Source organism: Lithobates pipiens, unplaced genomic scaffold, assembly GCF_037356315.1.
Source record: "Lithobates pipiens isolate NorthernLeopardFrog02 unplaced genomic scaffold, aLitPip1_a1.2 Scaffold_3, whole genome shotgun sequence".
Lineage (NCBI taxonomy): Eukaryota > Metazoa > Chordata > Amphibia > Anura > Ranidae > Lithobates > Lithobates pipiens.
Window position 1 is genome coordinate 30,896,893 of NW_027507790.1, and position 19,181 is coordinate 30,916,073.

Genomic DNA, 19,181 nt, shown 5'->3' on the forward strand with positions numbered 1-19,181 from the left:
TATCGCAAGGATAGAGAGCATAAAAAAGAGGGAGAGGTATAATAATAATGTACAAGTGAATGTGAGAGATGACATCACTTAGGCAGCTAGGGAGGAGGTGGAATCCTTATGGGTAGAGCTCCAAAGGGATGAAGCTAAGGGGAAAATAATACTGGGAGTATGCTATAGGCCCCTTAACCTGAGGGAGGAAGGGGAGACAGATCTCCTATCACAATTTGGATTAGCAGCAAGGATGGGAAGTGTTATCATAATGGGGGATTTTAACTATCCAGACATAGACTGGGCAGAGGGAACCACACATTCATCTAAGGCTCACCAGTTCCTAAATGTCTTGCAGGACAAGACACATAGTGGAGGAGAGCAAAAAAAAATCTCAAGAAATTCTTTCAGTATGTAAGCAGTAAAAACGGGAGGACAGACCATATTAGCCCCATAAAGAATGAGGAAGGACATCTGGTTACAAAGGATGGGGAGATGGCGAAGGTATTGAACGTATTCTTCTCCTCGGTCTTCATGAGGGAATCAGGGGGCTTCAGTAACCAAAACTGCACTGTTTATCCTCATGACATATCACAGGAAGCACCTCCATGGTTGGACAGAATTAAAATTAGACTTGGGAAATTTAACATTGCCTGAATGTAACTTTCCCTCCAATACTCCACTGCATTCTCTATACCTAAGGTGCCAAAAAACAATTGGTGATCCTATCCTACTCCGGAAGAAATCAGCAGGATAAGGTGGCTCTTGAAACCCCAGGCACACAGTTAAATGTACACATGCAATGCTTGCATTTGTAATTTTGCTTAGTTTCTGTAGCAATTCAGCCATCTTTGTGACATTGAACTGCCAGCTAGCTAAATCACTCTGCTGCTTCCTGTTTCAGCTTTACTGCTTCTTGTACAGCTTCCCTGCTAATTGGACAGCACTTAGATGCTCATTCATTACCTAGAGAGATGACTGGGAGGAGAAGGTTGCTGAACAAGGAAATAAGTGTGCCACGGATCTGGCTGTGCAATGTGGCAATTGTGTATAAACCACAAGACTTGCTGGACAGGTTAACAAATCTTCGAAGAGTTACAACAGCAAATACTGTATGTATACATATGAAATGCGTATTTAGCTATAGTAGTTATACATTCATTAAAATGCAATGCAGAGATTTAGGGCTAGCTCTAGGGGTCAATCAAGTACTGCATGCACAAAAAAACATCTGACAAAAAGAGAGAGCAGGAGGAGCAGAAGGATGCGGTCTTTGGTTTGCTACTTATCCTTCACTGTCCAATCACAGGCTGCTATAAGTACATACAATGGAATTGATTATGCAAGGGTGTGTTTTGAGATCACAATGGTCATCATGTTGAAAGTTGAAAGAAAGGAAAATGTAGACATTGCCTATAGTAACCAACTTCCAGTTCTTATTTGCCTAGATAAAACTTAAAAAAAAACATATGATGATTATTAACACACCCACGCTCTTTTTCTCTAGTCTTAGTAAATAGACCCCTTTTATAGAATATTTGTAAAGATGTACCAAACAAAATGTGCATTAACTTCATGTGCACTAAAGACTTTCTATATTGGTTTCAAACTAGAAATTTGGTGTATGGCAAGACACCAAATTTAAACACTATACATAAGAGTACATTTTCAGTCCAACACTTAGGTGTTGCATGCATATACAATGTCAAAAAAACATATCAAGAGAGAAAAGTGAGCAGAAGGATGAGGTTTATGTTCTGCTACTTTTCATTCAGTGTCCAATCACAGCCAGAGGGCGAGTAGGTGACCGGACTTTATTACCGTAAATAAAAGTGAGCACTACCTCACTTACTCTCAGGACTGATTGGACAGAACTACAAATTCTGACAGGTGAAACAGCTCCCATACATGTAGTTCAACTGTGTATTGACCCGTTGTTCTATATTAAATGTTAAGTTCCAGCTTTACCAGCAAGACAAAGACACGTATCACCATTAACATCATATTTATTGTTATTTAGCCGTTTTGGTAAAACATATACAGATATATACAATATGCATGAATACAGAAGACTGCACTTTACATATTTTTTGTTAAAAAAAGAAAAATAACACTCGGTTTTATGAGCTATTGTCACAGTCTTCCAAACAAGCATTTAAAAATGAATTTAACAATAGTCAATAAAAGATTACAGATTGCTAAACACACAGCAGAGTTAACATTTCCATATTTTACATGTGCAATAACATTTGAAGAAGAGTTTGCTATGCAGTAATGATTACCAGTGTTTTTCCCCATCCTATTAAACAAATCCTATGGAAAAGAAATTGCTATCACATATGATTTAAAGCTGTACTATATGTGACTCACAGTACATGTAATGACTGCTCATTGACAGTTCAGTCTGACAAAGTGAATATGAAAACAATATATGATATATATTATTAAAAAAATCCTTTTTTTGGCACCTTAAATTTTGTTTTATGAAAAGATTTGAGCTACGATTTATGTATAAAAAGGGAAAAATACAGTTGTAGCTTCTGGAGAAATGTGACAAGCTATACATTTTATACATTTTCGTCAAATACAATGGGTACAAAATCAAATATCACCTAGAGCTAAAAAAAAACAGTGGGGAGGATTTACTAAAACTAGGAGCATGCATAATCTGATGCAGCTCTGCGTAGAAACCAATCAGCTTCCAGGTTTTATTGTCATAGCTTTATTGAACAAGCTGTAGTTAGACGCTGATTGGCTAACATGCACAGCTGCACCGGATTCTGAGTGCTCCAGTTTTAGTAAATCTTTCCCCTCCCTCTGCATTTATTAGGTTAACAAATATCCATAACCATGTTGCCGCTCTCTAAATGGTGTGCAGCATTGCAAAACCATCAACGGAAACTTTTAGGAAACTTGTGGGCTGCTGGCTATAAAAATACAGGCCAATAAAACAGTAGGTAGGTATAAGCATGGCTTTTAGGAGAATTGTCCACTCATAGCAGCCTTTTCTATGCATTGTTCAAGAAGTGATGTTGTTACTCTTATCATTTTTAGCCTGTGCTATATATTTATTACCCATTTTATTTCCTTATGTATGTATGGGCATCAGCTCAGCCCTCTTGGAAATGTTCAAATCTTGTCATGTCAGCATTCTATAGACAGTGGTAGATAGCTGTAGATATGTCTACGGAATACCCCTTACAATAATTTAAACATTTCCATATGTCACAATTCGACTACCCTGCCTGAACACATTATATTTGTCCAAAAATGAACGCTTTGAGTTCTTTAATAAATGACTTCCTTTAAGTTTAACAAACTTCAGAACATGCACTATTATCAATAATATGGTGGTTGACAGATAGTGCAATTGGTTTGTATTATAATGGCAACATAAACATGCACAATCATTTCATGATATACAAGATAGAGTTGACAGCCAGAGATTTAGAAAATATTCCAGAAACTTGAAATAATAAGTGTTTAGAAGTCAGATGTGTAACACGCATTTGTTCTCTATATTATACAAAAGTTTTCATTACTTATATCCCAAAGGACTGTGCAAGAGGCTTTTATAAATACATACTATAGAATTGATTATGCAAGTGTGTATTTTGAGAACACAATGCTCTTCATGTTAAAAATTACAAGAAGTGGTATGTTTAGGCATTGTCTATAGCAATCAATCTGATTCTAGTTCTCAATTGTCTAGATAAAACTCAAAACATGTTATAATTATAAACACACCCACTCTCCTTTTCTACAGGGTAGGCCGACCATATACGGTCCGAATCTTGGCCGGTTCAACATGAACTGGCTGAAATTCAAACCGTTAATGGTCAGGGTGAATATACCAAGTTGAGCGATCAATAAACTTGGGTACAACCAGCCTGCCGGATCCTCTTAAGATTATCGCTAGCAGCTGCTATAGCCACTAGCAATAATCACTGTCTTTTCCCAGCCGCCCCTAAACTGGCCGGGAAGAGACAATTGCTCGGCAGGAGGGATTCACCTGTCAGCACTGTCTGTGTTGATGGGGGAATAGTGCAAATTTCTTTCTTCCAACTCGTGGTTGCAGGAAAGAAATTTGCACCATTTATGGCCATGCTAAGTAAATGTGCCCTTTTTAGAGAATATTTTCTAAAGGTGTACCAAACAAAATCTGCATTAACTCCACGTGAATTTATTGACCTTCTGTATTGGTTCCAAGCTAGCAGCCTGTGCATGGCAAAATAAAAAATATAAAAAGTATGCATGAGAACACATTAGTCCAGATAGTGAATTGCTTTAAAAATTCTAATTTTGCAACATAGGGATCTTTTTAGCGAAGGAAGCTGTCATCTTGGTTTCTGTTTGATCTGCAGTTGCCATGGAGCTGCACATGTGATTAGTTAGGACACCATCCATTTTATGGTTTGACTGTTCAGTTGAGAAGCAAATGTGACAGAAAGGGGTTAATTCACTGAAACCGGAGAGTGCAAAATCTTGTGCAACTCTGCATAGAAACCAATCAGCTTACTTTTTTTATTTTTTATCAAAGCTTAACTAAACAAGCTGAAGTTAGAAGCTGATTGGCTACCATGCACAGCTGCACCAGATTTTGCACTCTTCAGTTCTAGTACGTCAACCCCTTAGTATTCATGGCATTTCCTGAATGTAACTGTTTTTGAAACAGTTAAAGTGGAAGTAAACCCTCTTATCGTTTTCAGCCAAGGAAGCTGCCATCTTGAACATGTGATCAGTTAACACAAGCCATTGAATGGTTTGACCGTTTGGTTGAGAGCACAAGCAATGTGTTACATTTTGGCACATGCCGGGAATGTAACTGTTTTTTGAAATCGTTAAATTGATGGGTTCACTTCATCTTTAAATTGATGGGGTTAGTTTCACTTTAAAGCCAAAAGATTTGACATTTATAATCATTAAAAATTCCTATTATGATGCTAAAGGTTTGTGAATTGAGGCCAATAACTGGTCATAGTTATGACATGATTCCAAATGTATACTTTCCTGTTAGAGCATGAATTTCTTTCTAAGACAGGGCACAGCAAAGTTGGTGTATTTCCAGGATGCATAATGCATTGTTGTGTAACAAAGTTCAAGCAAGTGACATAACATTAAGGGGGTGGTGTAGAGGGTGCACCGCTACAACAAACTATACTGCCATGTACATTGCTTTTACTTGTACATGTACTCAAAGTTAAGCAGAACATTTCATGATATAAACCAGATGTGTCATATGAGTAAAATTTTATATTTACAGTTACAGTCTTGTATGGACCTAATCTAACCGTTGTGTTGTGCATAAAAGTGATGCACTATTAATTTATATTAAAACAAAAAATGCCAACACATAATATGGTGGCTGGAAAATCCATCTGGCAATGAATACGTTCTTAGAACAATGGTAGCATAATCATGTATGCTCATACCATCCTTTGAACTGGTTTATGCAGCCCTGGTGCTGGCCACAATCCAAGAGAACAATAGTGACCAGCTGGCTAAATTCCACCTCAAGATTGGCCAGGCAGAGGTCATCAAGGGTCTAGCAGAAATACAGTCATTTCCCAGCCTGGCCTTTATTGGATTTTGCAAAGGTCACCTCATGTCCATGGGCTCTTTCACATCTTTGCTACAATTACAGCCATGGCTAGCTAAAATGCAATACTTATCTGGGATGAAGTGTATGGTGAAAGAGATGAGATTTTCAAACAACAAAGCAAACAGTATAAACCATGCGTTCATGGAGATTACACAGCTCTAAATCTAATGGTCAAAGTTCCTAACTTTGTGGAGTGAAATTTTCACTTGAGGATGGCAAGCTATTCTGCCATTCAAAAAAAAAATAAGACAGCGTATTTAACATAAAAAAATGCCTGCTTTGTTGCTTAATACAGCATGGAGAATGATATGCTCTTTTATTTAAACATAAATAATCACATTTATTTAAAATAATGAACTTGACTATAGAAATTACTGTATTATACTTACTATAGTGGATTGTGCAGCCACATCAAAATCATCAAATAATTTCAGAGTAACTTTGGTGTGCCCCATATATATTTGTGTATATGTATATAATTAAATTTATAAAGGTGCAGTTTAACTTTATATCAATTGTTTTTTGTACTTTCAGAAAATCCAAGCTATATTAGATCTGCTCTATTTGGAAGCAAATACCTTGAAAATAAATATCAGATTTTTTTCATATAATTCTTTATTTTGATTCATGCTAGTATAGTCTTGTGCTTATGGCAAAAAACAATGGAGTGACTTGTTGAAAATATATAGTAATATAATAATAATCATATTCCTTTATTTGTCTAAAAGAACTGATAAGTGAAAGAGCGCCTTGTGTGTAAATAATGTATTCTGCTAAGGAGGCGAAGAGAACGTAAAATACTTTCAGTAAGGAGAATGAGAGACAATCACTTTACTTTAGGTCATCCATACAAAAAATAAATTTTTATAGAAATAGAACATGATTTAATGGTTAGCTATTGGTATATTTTTGGTTTTGTTAGCTAATATAGAGTCATTTTACTCGTAAATGGATTCTATTTACCTTTATGAACAATATACAATCCATTTTCTAAAAAAGAAACCAATGCTTACAAGCTTGATTAAATGTTTAGGCTTTCCACGTTCTAGCTCCTGAAACAAATTAATAATTAAACCAGTATTCCCTGTGGTGGCATGGAATGGTGTTAAGGGTGATCTTGTATTGCAGTTTGAATGCAGATAAATTAATGATCGGTCATAGACTAATGAGTCCATAGGCAGAAATGTCCTTGTTCACACACAAGATGATTGGTCAGTTTTCCAGTGACAGGCAGTGAACTCGGCTTGATGTTTCATCGACTGGTGAAAATGATGGCAAGTAATGACAATGCATTGACTAAAGGGAACAATGTTCACCATACTGACATGCAGCACAAGGTGAATTAAGTGCACAGTACTGAATGCCCTACAGGCATTTCATTATATGCTAGCATATAGAAAAAAATCTGTACTTTGTTAGCATTTTCAACCTGATTCCTTTACTGTTATATAACCTTAATGATGGAATGGCTAGAAATACATTGTATGGGGTTTATTTTATCATTCAAAATGTGGTGTGCAAGGCGAAGTAACCCACAACAGACATGCACCAGCCATCTTTTACTAAATACACTAAGCGAAAGAAAGGCGTAATCTGACTGGATGCGCAATTTACTGATAATATTGATATCCTTCTCAGATTTTATGTGAACTGACAAAGCAATCTGGAACCCCAGATTGTACCCCATACATGTATCATAAAAATCATAAAAATCATTCAACAGATCCAATTAAATAATTCCAATCAAGCATTTACATAATTACAACTGTAAATCACAGCAAGTATCAAAAGATCATTTAGCGTATGGCCACCTTAGGCATCTCAACTAAAACAAGTAATGTTCCTAGCCTGAAGCATCACTTATTATGCCATTTCCTACTGTAACTGCAAAAGGGCGATAATGAGCTTCCTGTGAGTGATCCCGACCCTTCACTTTTCTATGTAGAAGAGTGAAGAAGTAATGCATGTGTTATCACCGTTAGATGAGAGTCATGGTGGGTTCATACACTTATGAAAGCTGTGAAAGTGTGGGCAGTTATCCCTCTGGCCTTCATTAACAGAAATATATCTGTCCATTTATATGTAATTTAAATGCTGGCAATACAAGGGGAAATCCTTTCCCTGCTATCTCAGCGTATATAGTATTAGACTAAATTTCAAACTGTCACAGAACAGTATGTTGAGGCAGCCTTTCATTCTAATTAGCACAAAGAATGGTCTGTCTTACAGCTGAACCTCAACTCTCCAAGTCCTGGGTTGAGTAAAATGGTCATAGTGAAGTTGCACAATGCCACCTTCAACAAATGTAAGAGCAAACTATGCCAACATATGTTTAAGTCTGCATGTAACCAAGGTTTCAAAACATGTGATAGTAACTACCAGATTTTATCTAATTTCCTAAAGTGACTTTAAAGAGAGCATAGATGGTAGTAGGGATAACGTGCAGATACCTACACAGGTTCAGCTCTCATTCCACCTCTAGTTGCCTGACCCAATGCTAGCCATCCTGAACTGCAAAGTTCCAGTGTACTGGAGGGTAATGGGCAAATAGAAATATGGGGGCAGAAGGGAAAGGGCAAGTTCTCACACTACCTGGAAAAATCCAAGCGTTACCTGTTAGAAGTAAGAGTGGTGCTGCAAGTACGTGCAGGTGCCTGTACTTTATACTCGCTAGAAGGACTTTTTTTTAAATAATAGATTCACTTAAACAGCAATCTAAAACTCGCCCAATGGCCAGTGATGACATAAATTATACTGATGCTTCCATTTTCAGCATATTTCTTATATTATATTATTAGTATTAGGTTCATGTGCCCAATATGCAGCATAATTTTCTACCAAAATTTTATCTACCAAAATGCTATTGAATAGATTAAGCTTTATGTCTATTACCATGTGGAACCCAAGAAAAAAACAAATTAATTGAACTGGCCCATGTACGATTTGCCAAGATATTAAATACAAAAGATTTTTAAATGTCCTTTTATTCATCCCTTGCATACATCTATAATAACCCAAATACAGTGGGGAGAACAAGTATTTGATACGCTGTCGATTTTGCTTGTTTTCCTACTTACAAAGCATGTAGAGGTCTGTAATTTTTTATCATAGGTACTCTTCAACTGTAAGAGACAGAATCTAAAACAAAAATCCAGAAAATCACATTGTATGATTTAAAAAAAAATAATTGGCATTTTATTGCATGACATAAGTATTTGATCACCTACCAACCAGTAAGAATTCCGGCTCTCACAGACCTGCTATTTTTTCTTTAAGAAGCCCTCCTGTTCTCCACTCATTACCTGTATTAACTGCACCTGTTTGAACTCGTTACTGTATAAAAGACACCTGTCCACACATTCAAACAGACTCCAACCTCTCCACAATGGCCAAGACCAGAGAGCTGTGTAAGGACATCAGGGATAAAATTGAAAACATGCACAAGGCTGGGATAGCCTACAGGACAATAGGCAAGCAGCTTGGTGAGAAGGCAACAACTGTTGGCATAATTATTGGAAAATGGAAGAAGTTCAAGATGACGGTGAATCTCCCTCAGTCTGGGGCTCCATGCAAGATCTCACCTCGTGGGGCATCAATGATCATAAGGAAGGTGAAGGATAAGCCCAGAACTACATGGCAGGACCTGGTCAATGACCTGAAGTGAGCTGGGACCACAGTCTCAAAGAATACCATTAGTAACACACTACATCATCATGGATTAAAATTCTGCAGCACACGCAAGGTCCCCCTGCTCAAGCTAGTGCATGTCCAGGACCGTGTGAAGTTTGCCAATGACCATTTGGATGATCCAGAGGAGGAATGGGAGAAGGTCATGTGGTCTGATGAGACAAAAATAGAGCTGTTTTTGTATAAACTCCACTCGCCGTGTTTGAAGCAAGAAGAAGGATGAGTACAACCCCAAGAACACCATCCCAACCGTAAAGCATGGAGGTGGAAACATCATTCTTTGGGTCTGCTTTTCTGCAAAGGGGACATGGCGACTGCACGGTATTGAGGGGAGGATGGATGGGGCCATATATCGTGAGATCTTGGGCAACAACTTCCTTCCCTTAGTAAGAGCATTGAAGATGGGTCATGGGTGGGTCTTCCAGCATGACAACGACCCGAAAAACACACAGTCAGGGCAACTAAGGATTTGCTCTGTAAGAAGCATCTCAAGGTCCTTGAGTGGCCTAGCCAGTCTCCAGACCTGAATCCAATAGAAAATCTTGGGAGGGGGCTGAAGTCCGTATTTCCCAGCGACCGCCCTAAAACCTGAAGGATCTGGAGAAGGTCTGTATGGAGGCATGGGCAAAAATCCCTGCTGCAGTGTGTGAAAACCTGGTCAAGAACTACAGGAAACGTATGATCTCTGTAACTGCAAACAAAGGTTTCTGTACCAAATATTAAGTTTTGCTTTTCTGATGTATCAAATACTTATGTCATGCAATAAAATGCTAATTAATTACTTAAAAATCATACAATGTGATTTTCTGGATTTTTGTTTTAGATTCCGTCTCTCACAGTTGAAGAGTACCTATGATAAAAATGACAGACCTACATGCTTTGTAAGTAGGAAAACATGCAAAATCGGCAGTGTATCGAATACTTGTTCTCCCCACTGTATATAGGAAAAGTGGAAATGTACTCAAAACTTTCCTTTTATACTAAATTCAAGTAGGTTTTGCCTTTGTTACACCAACAAGGAGATCAGCCTCACCTCACCTACTATGATAGCCAAGACCCTGGAGACAGCAGGATGTATTGGTACCTCCTTCTGGAGAGCAATGTCATAGGAATACATGGAAAAAGAATTCACAGGGCAGAGTTACATGGTGGAGTGAGACCCCCCACCAACATCAAGAGCTGCAAAAAACATCCGATGCTGAACCAAACCCAGATTGCTACTATACAGATGAAGGAATCTTTACAATAAACTATCACACAAATATTATTATTCATCTGGCTTATTTGAGCTTCTATATCTTCTCACACTATCATACTCTCAGTATAATCACAATAAAAATAGATGCCGACTAACTGATTGCAGTATTTTTTCCTTTACCTAGTTCATTATCATTACTACGTTATTCACGCATGGCATAACCCTCCAATTTTAGAGATTGGAGATGATATTGCAGCAAACGTGTTCCTTTTGTTTTATCTTAAAATGTTACCATGAAAAATAGGGGATTCAAGAGGTAACTGATTTTTTTTTTTACCAGTCACAATAGTGTGATCAAATATTTTGTAAATATATTTCTAAATCTTATAAAGAGTTTCTTTGGTTAAAATCTCTGGATTTCATTCTAAAACATGGCCACATGGGTGCTATTTTGAGCACCATCAAAAGAAATCTTGCAACCAGTTAATTTCAGATTATTTGTATACTTCATAATAATAATTCAATTTATTATGGTGCCCGCTTTACATGTTTTTCAGTAAAACTGAACCACAAAAAAGTAAAATTTTGATCCAAAACCCTCTGTGAAATAATTGAGTTGACAGCAGCAATGCGTTGCCATAGGCCAGCCACCTTGCCAAGTTTTCTATTTATTCTTTTCTCAACCAGCAGCTGTGTGTGTGTGTTGGGAGTCAAGTGCTTGTGGTGGCCTAGGTTATACCACATAGGGAGGTCTGAACCAGAATTTCACTTTTGAGCAGGCAAACCTGCAATGTAAAATGTTCTTGGAAACTAAAATAACAAACTATGTATGTTGACGGTTATTCTCTATGCCCCAAAAATAATATACTAGTGCATGGCTGAAATGCATAGGAGGTGGAAAGGAGAATAGTCTGAAAAGCAGTCCATTCCTTATAGTGATCATTTTTGGACAGTCAACAATGTCAACTGAAAAAAATGTGAAAACAATTTGGAATGTAGTTTTGTGTACTGGGATGTTTAATGAAAGTAGAAAATAATATGGGCATGATTGGGATCTGACAGTGATGCATGCGGTACATGTTGGATCCAGCCATTGAACAATCTTTCATATTAAAAAAAATTAGCAAATGTAATGTTTGTTGTTATGAGAGGAAGAGCTCTTTGCAGATATTCCTGGTGCCAGCCCATCTTGGGGAAAAACCATAGCAATTGGCAGGGAAAATCCAAATTGGCAAATCAATTAAGAAGGTTTTCCAAGGGAAAGGGAAATTTTTAAAGGTGTGGAGCCTCCCTGGACCACAAACTAGGACTGTTCTATTAAATCAGGACAAGTAGACAAAATGGCCAGATATATTATTATATATAACGTCTAGTAGACTTTGAAGTTTGCTAATCAAGGAAAGAATTAAACTCACCATATTACCAAATAACTGAAACATGTAACCTCATTTAATTTATGAAATTCCCAAAATAAGAACACTGTACAGATCTGCACAATAAATTCCACAAAAATAAATCAAATTGATGTGAATATTTTAACAGTTTCCAAGTATTGTTTCTGCAATAACCACCTTATGACCTGAATTTAGACCTAGATAAGCTCAGTATTAACGTACCTTCGCATTGGGCTTAAAGCAGTATGAAAACAATGATGAAGTTCAAAGTGCATATGCTCATAGCATTTGAGTTACTGAAGTCGGCAAGATTAAGACTGGATTTTTCAATTGTTGCTATGGGTTACTGCTTTTTGAACATTGCCATTGCCTTATTGAATATACCTGCAAAAATATTCAGTCTGTAATCTCTGACTTGTGATTGGTCAAGTTGCCACGGCAGCACGTGTCATGGTAACTTAACCAATCACAAGTCAGAGATCATAGGCCATGATATCCATGGAGACATACCTTACTTGTCTCGTCATTTATTTTGCAAACAATTTCCAACAATATGATGTATAAAAAAAGACATACAATTCTATGTGCAAAATAGCTGTAAATATCCATTTTAGGTCATCAAACAAACAAAAAAAATAAAAATAAATAAAAGCCTCATTGAATAAATGTGGATAACAGAAGACAGTTCAATATTCAGTTTCCCTTTCTTGTAACTCAGCCATGGTCAAATACAATATGACATTTTAATAGGAAACACCAACCTTCTTTAACAGAAAAGTTTTTGTTTATGTTTTTTTTTTTTACTAGAAATAATATGTTTATGTAGCATGAACAAAAGCAGTAAAGAAAATACATATACATGTTTAACATACAAAAGCCCTTCTCTAGCCCAGATAAACCAGAAGTCAACTTTACAGGGAAATGACTTAAAGAAAAAAGTATAATATGTGCTGGATGATGAAGAATTAACACTGGTATCATACTGTGGCAAAAGTTTCAAAAATATGAGGTTTATTTCAAACTAACCCTTCTGAGTCCAAAAGCCACTAAGCAGGTACCAACCTAAAAAAAAAAAATATTAGTCCACCTATTATTAGCGGCCTCTTAGGAAAATGAACCAAAAAAAAAAAAGAAAAAAAAAAGAAATAGTTTATTTTGTCTCATTTTTCAAGTCAGGGCAGCCACGAAAGTTCCAAATCTATTGGAAATGTCAGAATGAAGTGATCTCCATGTAGGTACAGGAGTCCTACCCTTTGACTCCCCAATGTCATCTGTGCAGTGAACTGATAGGCACTGCAAATGGCTTCCATTCTGTGCCGCTGCTGAGGTCTTGTTCTGGGGAAGATCGTGGGCTGTAGGGAAACAATGAGACAAAAATTTAGCATCTTCTTCAATGCATTGTGATAAATATGTAGCACTTGAACAACAATTTGCAATATACTGCTTTCACCTCACCTATTATTAGTCAGACAATGATCGTCAGCGGTCACACAAACAAAATACATGGATCTGCTGACCTTCGCATTCAATCAATTTTATAAAGCGATTAGACAAAATAAAACAGGGTTTTGTTTGGCTTTATTTGAACCTTTTATTTATAAAGCCTATACACTTCTGTGGAGAAAATGTAAATTTACAGCAAAAGATACAATAAAACTGATGGTGTAATTTCCAAATTTTCTCCATCTATACACCTCTGTGTTCACGTGGCTACCCTTTTATTAATTAGCGATTTGTTAAGTAGTCAAGCTCAGCACATTTTTTTATTTGTTCAAAGAGTAAATAAGTGAAAGGACCCCCCCAACAAGATATACTCATGTATCCATGGCACCGCGCCACTGCAGGAGTCCACCCTGAGTAAGCTCTGGGGTCATAGCTTACTTGGGTTGATGACATCATTGTTCCAAACCACGTAGTAGTGTTGGGGCCTGGCCACTGGCCATTCAGGGCTAATTGCTTGAAGGAGTGGGGAGGCAGCATGAATTGCTAAATATAAATATCAAGATGCACCGTTAGGCCAGCCATAGACAAAGCAAATTTCTTTCTTGCAACCACGGGTTGACAGGGAAATCCCTCCCGCTGAGCCATTGTTTTCTCCTGATGGGGGCGGGGGCAGGATAAGCCTTTCCCCGCAAGGAGAAGACATAACAGCTACTAGCAATAATCACATGTAAAATGCCAGAGGTCGGTTGTACCCAAGTTAATTGATCAACATGGGTACATTCAGCCTGCCCATATATGGTTTGAATCTCGACCGGTTCCTGCTGAACCAACTAAGATTCGAGCCATCTATGGCAGGCTTAAGTTTATACTAATTTCAAATTCAGGCTTTTCATTTACCTTTGTAGGAGCCCCTCAAACACCTGTCAAAACTATGTGCATTGCAGTGACCAGTGTTGTTCACATGATTGATCTGACATGTCATTTGACTGGCTTTACTGGTCCCCAAACAGTCCTATTGATGTAAATGTAAATGCGCTTCAAAAACACCATAAATGCTCCTGTGGTGTTTACAGCGAGTTTGAGATGCAATCCATACAATAGAAAATCAACACAGAAGTGGTGCCTGGAAAGCATTATTTAGTGCAGTGAAAAGGCGTTAAAAACATGTCATAAAAGCATCAAAAACATGTCTTAACACAATACGTGCATTAATGGATGTTTAAACTTCAAAGCCCATCTAAATGAGGCCTTACTTCCCCTAAATTGGCAAGCTAACAACATATTTTTCACTTTCACTAGAAAATCATTTAGCAACAGTTCACACTAATTCAACAACACACAGTATGGTTGCAAAGAAATCATTGTAATCACAATGCTTCCTATTGAACATCTGAAAAAATTAGGACTCACAATATGGTTAGCAAACTGGGGTAATCTACTGGAATCCCAGTCCCAGTCTAGTTATAATAAATCTGTACCAAGATTGATTCAGTTAAAACAGGGAAGTTACACTGTAAAGACATAGGAATCTTTTGTATCCAAATCTCCAACCATTGATTTTTACTGAAAAGTAGAATGGGTACAGAAAAGTTCCCCCTTAGCAGTTCACAAGGGGCAGAGGAAGCATGCATTTTTACGGAGTAATTAAGTTGCTTCATCATTTCCATTATCAAGTACAGCCTGGTGACCATCCTCAGCCAGTTGGTAGTAATTTGCTTATATGAGCAGGATATTAGAGGAGCTTTGGTCACTTTTGGCATGCATTAAAAAGGGGATCAACTACAGAGATAAAACGATAATTCTCCCACTCTACAAGATTCTGGTCCGGGGTCCTATCATATAGAGTCCCCCATCGGATAGTGTCTGCTGTGTACTGCGCATGGCTAGCGAAGCGAGCCTGCGAGGGGCCCTCTAATACCGCCATCCCTATGTCCACTTGGATGGTGGGTCTACCATCTCGACTCACGGCGCAGGCGCCGTTCATCTTCCGATTTTCCAAAGCTTCCTCTGCTCCGTGCTGCGCTTGCGCAGTGTGGAGCGGACAGTATCCGATGCCAGGACACTATATGGCAGAACACCGGCCGCACCTGGAATATGCTGTCCAGTTCTGGGCACTAGCACTCAGGTAGGATGTACTATAAATGGAGCGAGTACAAAGAAGGGCAACAAAGCTGATAAAGGGTCTGGAGGATATTAGTTATGAGAAAGGGTTGCGAGCACTGAACGTATTCTCTCTGGAGAAGAGACGCTTGAGAGGGGATGTGATTTCAATATACAAATACCATACTGGTGACCCCACAATGGGGATAAAACATTTTCGCAAAAGGGAGATTAACAAGGCTTGTGACCACTCATTAAAATTAGAAGAAAAGAGGTTTAACCTTAAACTATGTAGAGGGTTCTTTACTGTAAGAGCGGAAAGGATGTGGAATTCCCTTCCACAGGCGGTGGTCTCAGCGAGGGGCATTGATAGTTTCAAGAAACTATTAGATAAGCACCTGAACGACTGCAGCATACAGGGATATACAATGTAATACTGACATATAATCACACACATAGGTTGGACTTGATGGACTTGTGTCTTTTTTCAACCTCACCTACTATGTAACTATGTAACGTATACAAAAATAAATAAAAGTCAGCAGTCACAAATACTGTAGCTACTGACTTTTAATATACAGACACTTTCCAGCCCAGGGATCCAGTTCTGTCCTCACCCGAGCTGGTTCTTCCCTAGTCTTCAAGTCCCCATGTTTCTTATGGGAAGCATGTTGTGACTTCCTGTTGTTTCACAGTAAACTTCCTACTGTGCATGCTTGAGACACGCTGCACTCTCTCAATGGGCCCACAGTCTCCTGGGACATGTGATGTTTTCCGGGAAGGTTGCTAAGTGGGCGAACCTGTCATAAATAAATACAAGCCTCCCCCCCCCCAAAAAAAAGGTAAGAATGAGAGGATGGGGGAAAGAAGGTGAGCAGAACTTTCCTTTTTAGGCAAAGTTCTGCTTTAAAGAATATCACTGGTATACTAAGCTGGAACAAGGAAGGAGCGCTTTTTGACTATAAAAAAAAAAGAAGAAAAAAAATATATATGTTGGGAAAAAGGTATTGGTTGGGCAAATCTTCAGGGGGTGCAGATTTTTTCAATTTCTGTCCTCACTAGTTAGATAAGCTAACCTATTTCTGTGGAATCCATCAATGCTCAGATTTGCTCAGGGCACATTTCTAATTAAATGATTATCTGCAGCGACCAGGTACAGTGCCTTAAAGCTGTGTGTCTACACAGCGTCTATGCAGCTTTTTCCAGAGAGATTTAAATAAAAGGTGACAACACAGAGAGTTTTCCACTGCTGATATCTCAGCTGTGGTAGCAAAAACCTAAAAGCTAAATATAATATTTTAGTCTAATCAACATCCCTGTGATCTTGCTTTCCATAAAGTCAATTCACTTTAAACTGGAAATACATGAGGAAGCGTGAATCAGATCATTTGGAACCAATTTATCAGTCCTTCACTCTACTCCCTTCACTTAACACAACCCTGATCAGGGTATTCAGCAATTCTGTACTTTATAAGCGTATCTCAATTACAAAATGTTTCAAACCTTCAAGCAAAACTATCTAAAATTAAGAATATACACCAATTACACCTAAGTAAAGTGAACACAAGATTACTAGACTTTTGTATTAATCAATTGCTATATCTATATTAAAGCTGAACCAGGCTGAAGAAAAGGTACCATAATTCTTTAAAGTGACCCCCCCCCCCCCCTATTTACCTTATTCCTCGCACCTTCAGAATTCCCTCTTGTAAGACTGGTCCCCTAAAGCTGCTTCTCTTTGCTGCCTGACCTTAGCACATACAGGAACATCAGTCCTGCATTCTACATGAGGATGCCGAGGACCCCCCACATCTCAGGACATTGTATCCTGGAGGAGAGCACTGGCTGCCAGGTAAGCAAGGAGTAAGGTAAGGTAAGTAATTCATCTTATTTATCATCCACTAGATAAAACAAGCAGTTAATGTGATACTAAAGGTTCCTGTTTTCTAAAAAAAATAAAAAAATAAAAAAAAATAAACGTCATACTTACCTGCTCTGTGCAATGGTTTTTGCACAGAGCAGCCTCGATTCTCTTCTTTTGGTGTTCCCTGCTGGCACTCCTCTTCTTCTACAATAGCCTCCATAGGAAACAGTTTCCTATGGGGACATTTGTGCGGGCTCACTCTCAAGTGTCTATTGACCCAGACTGGGAGGCTCGGCCCCATCACCAGCTCCCTTGTCACAGCATTTGATTGATAGCAGAGGGAACAATCTACCCCAATCTGAGGAGGGAGAGAGCCTTGGCTCTCGTGCACATTGCTAAATTGAGAATAGGCTCGGGTAAGTATAAGGGGAGAGGGGGATTTTGGTGCACTGATGTTGTTGTTTTTTACCTTAATGCATAGAATGCATTAAGATAAAAAAAAAAAAATTTAGGCTTTAGAACCACTTTAAACCGACAGTATACTTAAAAAATAATTTAAAAAAACACTGACAGCTGGGGTTTTTTTATGGCAGAAAAGGCTAAATTGATCTCTTATTCCATAAATGCTTTTCCTAGCCTATAAGAGGTAATGTACATTGAGCAGTGCTAGAGCAGATTAGAGTACATTATGGCACCCGCTCTGTGCTGTAGTGATGTGACACTTGTGCGTAACATGACATGACAGTGACATCATAGTGGCCCGACCATTCAAGCAGCTGAACAGAGCAATCCCGGAAGGAAAACCTGGTTAATGAATTGACAGTGTAGCACTGGAGGGCATCCTTTGACATGTAAGCTTGTCATAATGTGCTAGTATGTGGTGCTGGTAAAAAAAAATATCAAGAGTTTTACTACTTTACTACCTCTTTAAAACTTGCAGCGCAAAGGGGGGAACCACTGCAAGGGTAACAATTTCTTCAGACCCGAACTTTAAAGTGCTTGTAACCCTTTTAAAAAAAAAAGGAAGAGATCCTGTTCCCTTATAGCAGATTAAACAGCACAGTGCTTGTGCTGTCTAACCTGCCCCTCTTTGAACTGTAAAAAACCTGGCTGATCCTGCCACTTCCTGTGTCCCCCTCTGTAAACTGACCACGATAATCATGGCTGCTGAGCCCTGACCACCGTGGTGCCTCCGTCATCTGATCTCTGCTGTCCTCCTCACCCCCCGTGCCTGTCAGCTCCTGTGTCTGCTCCCCCTCCTGTCGCTATTCGTAATAAAAAAACTTTAAAATATCCTGGCAGCCCCTCTCCTTTATCTGGCAATAACTCACTCTCCAAGTGTTTGTTTAAAAAGATGCCTCTAGATACTAATTTTCAATTAGCTTCAAGCCGGTCAGGTGACACTGGCCACTCTGTTACTATGATCTGAGGCTACAGTGGGCGGTGCCGAGCGGCCAGCAAAGCGGTCACGTGACTCCCACCCAACGTCAGAGGGAGATCTTAGCTCTTCCTGCTGTAGACCTGGATTGTAGCAGCAGAGCGGCCGTGAGTCACGTGACCGGCCGAAAGATAACAGGAAAAAGTTATTTAGAGGCATCTTTTAAAAAAAACACTTGGTGAGTGAGTTATTGCCAGATAAAGGTGAGGGACTGCCAATGAAAGCCATTTTTTAGGGCAACAAACCAATTTAACATAATGCAACAATGATTTATAGCGAAAGAGCCCTGCTAGGATAGGAGAGGAGACATCTACAACCACATCCAATCCTATGTTATAAAAAAAAAACTATAACATACGCAGTAAAACAATTGGGAAACTGTTCTGTTATATTGTGAAATTTTCTGCCTGGAGGGAAGGTTGTTAATAAAATCAAAGCATTAACCTAGAAAAGAAAAAAGGGGTCACTGCTTCGTG

At 38.5% G+C, this 19,181-nt stretch overlaps 1 protein-coding gene across 2 annotated transcripts in view; it reads right to left on the reverse strand.

The window, feature by feature from the left end:
• Window positions 1-1,967: 1,967 nt before the first annotated feature.
• MN1 (MN1 proto-oncogene, transcriptional regulator) overlaps window positions 1,968-19,181 on the reverse strand; it is an 86,186-nt gene continuing 68,972 nt past the window's right edge. The window contains exon 2 of one of the 2 annotated variants that reach the window (XM_077461410.1): window positions 1,968-13,212. In XM_077461410.1, coding sequence (XP_077317536.1) covers window positions 13,028-13,212 — 185 coding nt within the window. In that variant the 3' untranslated portion in view covers window positions 1,968-13,027. The remainder of the gene's footprint in view (window positions 13,213-19,181) is intronic. The other variant, XR_013263837.1, reaches the window with a different exon arrangement.